This window comes from Oryza sativa, chromosome 3 (assembly GCF_034140825.1).
Source record: "Oryza sativa Japonica Group chromosome 3, ASM3414082v1".
NCBI classification, from domain to species: domain Eukaryota; kingdom Viridiplantae; phylum Streptophyta; class Magnoliopsida; order Poales; family Poaceae; genus Oryza; species Oryza sativa.
In genome coordinates, this window is record NC_089037.1 from 5,691,757 (window position 1) to 5,698,204 (window position 6,448).

Sequence of the window (6,448 nt, forward strand, 5' to 3'; positions counted from 1 at the left end):
ACAACCACTAACACATTGAACTGTTGAACTCTAACAAAGTTCAACAGTTTGTTAAAAGCACATCTACATATGTGTAATATTTATGAGTAAGATTTAAATCTTAGTGGCTGGAGCCATATTCCATCCTTAGATGCCTCCTCCATCATACTACCTCCGTCCCAAAATAATTGTATTTCTAGGATTCAAAATTCGTCCCAAAATAATTGTAATTCTAGAGTACTAATTGCCCCATCAATCATCTCTCATTTAAATTTCTCCCTATTTTACCCTCAACCATCTTCCTACTCTCACATAAACACCATTTAATGAGGGGCACAATAGTCTTTCTTCTCAAATCTTAATATATGCTAAACAACATAGAATTACAATTATTTTGGGACGGAGGTAGTAAAACATTTCTTTTGCGATCACATGGCAGATGTGCACGTATACGTACTACTATACATGCAACACCACACTCACACACCCACGAATATGCACCCTAACAAATACTCAAAGAGACGAAAATCAACGGACATTCCTAATCTCAATAAATTCCTGTTGAAAGCACAATTACACATGCGCAATATTTGTGGGCACTTCATTAGTAAAGTACTTCACTCATGAGTCATGGCTCCACCACCACATCACTGGTGCTACTCCATTATAATAATAATAGTTGCCCTATAATAACTTAAAATATATATCTGCACTAGTAATTACTCACTCCCTCCCGGTATTCAAAATTTATCCAAAAAGCTTGTTAGTTTAGAGTATATTTTGTCACATCAATCACCACCAATTTATAATTTTCTCTATTCTACTCTCAACTATCAACTATATACACACCATTTGATGGAGGATATTATAGTCTTTTTTTCTAAACTTTAATTTTTGCTAAATAACCTAGAACGATAACTATATTGGAACGGAGGGAGTAAGCATTAAGGTCTATTCTGACTCTGATTTATTTTTCACATTCCTACGAAATTTGAACTCCTATCTGAAAATCCAGTGAAGTTCCAGACGTGGGCATGAACAGAAGGATCGGATGGGATGAGATGAACAGTACATCATGATTAGAGGATTGAGGGAGTGGCGCGACGTACAGAAGGCGACAAGGACGCATGATTAGCCAAGTGCCGAGCATGTCCTGACCCAATAATCGACTGAAGAATGTGGCGGCCGTACAGGCAAATTGAGCGTATCGCCAAATATAAATCCCGTGCAAAAGCTGAGCCGTGATGATTTGATTCGATCGGCAGGTGGTTACTGGGTACTAAGCCAGGACTAAAAGCGGTTAGTGCATACTAAGACGGTACTACTAAAAGTAATTATTTTTGTACTAAAAAGTGCTTTAAGCGCGCACATGACGAGCAAATGCTAGTGGCCCGTGGCCGCTTTCCGGATATAGCAACCTGGGAGCCCAACTTTTCAGTACAGAATTTACATTTCTTAGCTTAGCCTCCTGTAGAACAGTAGAAGCATGCGAATAGATTATAGTGAAAAATTCTGGAAATAATTGGGCGGTATCACCTTTTTATCATTGGTTCTTTTGTAAAATTGTATTTGCAGCTTTGATACTAATAATTCATCAATACATCAACGTAAGTCATTGATCCTCCAATAACATAAGCGCCGGCACCTGGCAACAGTGATGACAGCAACAGGCATAGGAAAAAATAAAATATCTGTAAAGTCATGTACATAACCACAAGACGCATGTGCGCAGTGATCTTGAAACTTCACTGTAACAACGATCTACTGTTATCTGAAACCTTATCGATCAGAACAATCTAAAGGATGAAAGGAAAGTGAAGAAATAAACAGGCCTAAATATTAAATGCAACACAGATGATTAATCTCAACATAGATCCACCCACTTCCATTTAACGATTTCATTTTGCCTCAGCGCACCACATAGTTCCTCAATCGTTTCTAATGCATACTACACAGAGATATTCCCTCTGTTCTCAACAGGGGCTCCACGAACTAAAGTAGTTAAAGTTATCAATGATGGACAGGTCAGATCTCATCGTCTTCGGTGGCTTCATCATCAACAGCAGAGCTGTTCCCGTTAGCAGGCTCCAATTGCTTGCCATTGGACCCTGGGGACTTGCCGTTGGACTTATTCTTTGTTGTTGGTTTTTTGCCCTTCTCGGCTTGCTGCAGCTCGAGGCCCTTAGCCGACAGCCTCCGCCTCCTCTTTGAGTTCACGGCTTCAGCTGGTTCTTCAGCAGTAGAATTATCCACTGCCAGAGAAATAAAACTAAGAATGATGCCCATGTTTCAGAGAAAATAGCAGTATAATTGACGGTGGAATTATCTTGAATGAATACTTGAAACAAGATCCTCTTTCTGCCTAGAAATACATTGTCATTTATTGCCAATACTTTCAAGTTATTCTAGTTTGCAACTTTGCATATGATGACCTGTAGTTTTCTTTGAATAACATGGTTTCCCAACTGTGCATTTATATTATACATATATATGAAATGAGTAAACTGCTACAATTTTGTTCAATTAAACTAAGGACCAGGTTCAATTTATATCTCACCATAATGACTGCACTACAGTGTTCCCTTGTGTGAAGAAATTGTGCAATTCTTTAGATCAATACAAAATGTACCACACTGCTAGTAGATTTCAATTGAAAAACAAATAAAAGTGATACTATCATACTACATATTATTGCATAATAATAAGAACTGAAATGAAATACTACCATAGTCTAGCACTTTACCTTCCATTGGACTAGATGCTGGAGGAATCGCTTGTCCATTCTGTACAGCATCCAATGAGGATGGGGAATCAGAATGATTGCTGTCCTCCAACTTCGATGAACTTCCAAGGCATTTGTCGGGCTGCTCATCGGGAGTGTCTGGGATAGGAATAGCTGCCAAGTAGATGAGCTCCATCGTTGTGCTACTGCTATCATCCAAATCACTGAACGTTGAGTTTTTATCATATGTCTCAATATCGACATACTCATCCTCGTTTACCAGTTGTTCTTCAGCCTATACAGAAAGATTTAGATAAAACACATTTTTATGGCACGAGTAACAGCTAAAAGTCTTAAAGACAGGTAAAGAATTGTCATTCACCTTTTCTACATATGCATTTAAGTCAAACTCATCCTCTCGTTCAACATACTCTTCGTTTTCTTCTAATTCTACAAAATCAGGAGCAAATGCACTCCAATTCTCTACATGTTCCTTGGCCCAAATGTATGCTAAGCCTGCTACAGACACTGAAACAATTGTAGGATCTACTGGATGCCAGGCAATATCAATAAGAGCTTCCTTTGGACCTTCAAGGATTTTTACAAGACGTCCTGATCGGTTCCATATGCACAATCTGTGCTCTCCTTTGCTTGCTGAAGCACCAACAATCCACTCACTATCACCACTAAAGCATGGTGCCTTCCACGGTATCTTTGCGATAGCATCCAAAAGTTCACAAGAAATAGCTAGGCAGCTTGCACCATTTGCTTTTAGCTTCTCGTAGTGACTCTCATAGCTAATGTTGTTACTGCTTATTTTTTCTATCTCCTCTCCAGAACCTTTAACAGGCAGAAGATTATCATAGACTCTAATCACCCGATCATTAGAGTTTGTGAGTAGATATCGGCCATCCCTGCTGAAAACAATATCCTTAACTACTGTTCCACCTGGGATGGGAATCACAGCATGTACCTTGATGCTTTTTGAATCTATAATTAATATCTCTCCCTTGGAATTGCCCACATATATCAGATCCCCATACTTGTCAAATGTTGCAGCAGTTGGTGTAAAAGGTGGAGAACCATCAGAAAATTTATTGCGAGTATTAGGAGCAGGGAGGTTACCATTATCAGACAGAAAAGCTGGGAGAACTGTAGTACTTCCAGTGTTTAAATCAACAAGAATAGGTGCAGACGAGAGAGGGCATGCCAAACAAATAGATGGGGTAGATGGACCACCAGGATGAAGACGGACACTTAACGGAGTCTGCTGAAGAGTAATGCGGGCAATTTTTTTCTCATTTACCACATGCCAAAGTGTCAATGACTTGTCAGTAGCAGAGGCGAGCAAATGGTGACCATATTTAGACCAGGCCACACTTGTTATAGGTGCAGTACAATCTTTATCATGCAGTTCTCTTGCAATCCCCCTTGTTTCAAAGTCCCAGATAACACAGGTACCATTTGCACATCCAGCTGAAAAAAAAAATCAACTGACATAAATTGTTGGATAAATTTGCTTTCAGGGTTCAAGTACAAAGCAGCAGTCCACCAAAATTTATGGCACTCCACATGAATGATGTTTTTACATCTGTGTATAGATATATCACAAGGCCTTACAGGTGTGCACAGGTTAGTCTTAGAAAAGAACAAAAGGATGCATTAAAGTAAACAGATCCCTTATCATATCATCATGTTATACTTATATGTGGCAATGCCAAGATAAATAGAGATGCGGAGACAACACAAAAGAAGAAAAGGAACTACTTCAGGCTACAAGAAATGGCTTTGGTTACTGTTAAGTGTTAACAGCTAAAGAAACTTCAAACAGATTAAAACTAACATTAATCGTGCAGGCATGCTTCACAAGCGCACAGTGTAAAATAAACAGTCTGTGTGAAATAAGAAGATAATTACATATGAGCACAATTTAAGTGTACTGTTACAGGAATATAAAATGGGATAATTACCAGCAAGGAGAGTTCCTCTGCGGTTGAATGCTATGCATTTCATACTCCCATACTGCAAGAACTCCTCAATCGTCTCAGGGAAATCCCCCTGCAAAGGATCTAAACCAACATAACATAGCAGAGGTCAGTATATTGCTGCAAAATTCACTGTAGTTTTATCATAAAAAAACACAAGACAATGCTCATTGACTCTTAGCACAACATCCGTAATTGCAAAAGAACCAGTTATCTGAACAGAAAATTTCAGAATTTGATGCACGTAGAAAATGCAGCGCCACTAGTAAAGGCACCAGTGCATTCCCAAATTTAACCAATAGGCCAATACTGCAAATCTTCTCAAATCCTACTCCTAGATAAGCAAAACAATCGAAAATCTGAGCCTAAATCTTGAATACCACTTCATTTCAATGCATCCAGGAGACAGAAACCAGCAAAAGCGTTCACTATAGCACAAATACACGCTAATGTTACCCACAAGTCCCAAAATCACCAAAAGAGGGGGGAAACTAGGGCCAAACAGCGCAGCCCTAATTCGCGCAAATCCGCCCTAGAAACCTAAAATCCCACCCAAATCGGCGGAAGTACCGCACAAATCCCCCAAACTCTCGACCTACCCACCCCCGAATCGCTCCAATCACCGCGTCCCCGACCCATCCCGCCGCCCCCACGCAGAATGCGAGAGAGAGACGAAACTCACCGACTATAGGGACGTTCATCGCGGCGGCGCCACCCCCTCAGCCTCGCCTCGCCGCGCCGCTGTCCCCAGGCGGAGGCAACCGGCGAACCGCCCCCAAGAAAACACCAGGTGGCGAGAGCGCGCGCCACGCCGGACGGACCAGGGCGAGGGCTAGGGCGGAGGAGGCCGCCCCGCTGCTGCTCCGCTACACAAAGCCCTAGGAAGGGAAAAACCTCTCTCTCTCTCTCTCTCTCTCTCTCTCTCTCTCGGCGGAAGAGTGAGGAGGGGAAGGAGGGGATATGCGTTTGGAGCACGAGTCCGAAACCGGCGCGCGCTGGGCCGAGGCGAGGCGCGCGCGGGGCAGGGGAAGGGAGGAATTCGCCCTGTTATATTCTGATTCTGATTATTCAGATTTTATTTCGATATTGGTTATGGTGTAACATCCCGGCTCAGGACTTAATAAGATTAATATAATACTCATATTAACAAGTTGTAACTTCTTTTTCGGAAGCTGATGTCTAAAGAACTCCAGGGTTAAACGTGCTTGGCCTAGAGCATATGTAGGCGGACCCGAACGCTTTGTCTGTGGCCAAGAGGGGGACCTGAGGACAAGGGATGGGTGACCGACCGGTTTCACGGGCAGAGCAATTTGAAACGGGTGACCGGCTGAGAAATTCTTCCCGGGTGAGTGCACACGACAATTTGGGATGGGTGACCGACCGAAAACTCCAAGGGATGGGTGACCGACCGGTTTCACGGGCAGAGCAATTTGAAACGGGTGACCGACTGAGAAATTCTTCCCGGGTGAGTGCACACGAGTGAGGACAAGTGATGGGTGACCGACCAGGAATTCAAGCAATTTGGGATGGGTGACCGACCGAAAACTCCAGGGTTAAGCGTGCTTGGCCTGGAGCAATTTGGGACGGGTGACCGACCGAGAAATTCTTCCCGGGTGGGTGCACACGAGTGAGTGTAAGTTCAAGTGCCTTAATTTGGTTTCGGTGATTAATGACAAATCTAATTATATGAGACTAACGTTTTTATGAGTCTTTTTTTGACTAATCTTATTTGGATATGAAAGTAAAAATGATGGGAGGTATG

At 42.1% G+C, this 6,448-nt stretch overlaps 1 protein-coding gene across 1 annotated transcript; it reads right to left on the reverse strand.

Moving 5' to 3' along the window:
* Positions 1–1,837: 1,837 nt before the first annotated feature.
* Positions 1,838–5,615, reverse strand: LOC4332006 (protein RBL). The gene is made up of 5 exons (XM_015777784.3): positions 5,369–5,615; positions 4,672–4,770; positions 3,084–4,177; positions 2,723–2,996; positions 1,838–2,231 (listed from the first exon to the last, which is right to left on the reverse strand). Exons 1-5 carry the CDS (start codon positions 5,385–5,387, stop codon positions 2,005–2,007), a joined length of 1,713 nt encoding a protein of 570 aa, XP_015633270.1. The 5' UTR covers positions 5,388–5,615; the 3' UTR covers positions 1,838–2,004.
* Positions 5,616–6,448: the final 833 nt, after the last annotated feature.

Excerpts from the sequence above, each read along its gene's own strand:
- LOC4332006 (XM_015777784.3), bottom strand. Across the intron at positions 2,997-3,083 it reads TAAATGCATATGTAGAAAAG|GCTGAAGAACAACTGGTAAA; the intron begins GTGAATGACAAT and ends CTTTCTGTATAG. Across the intron at positions 2,232-2,722 it reads AGCATCTAGTCCAATGGAAG|TGGATAATTCTACTGCTGAA; the intron begins GTAAAGTGCTAG and ends TTTCTCTGGCAG.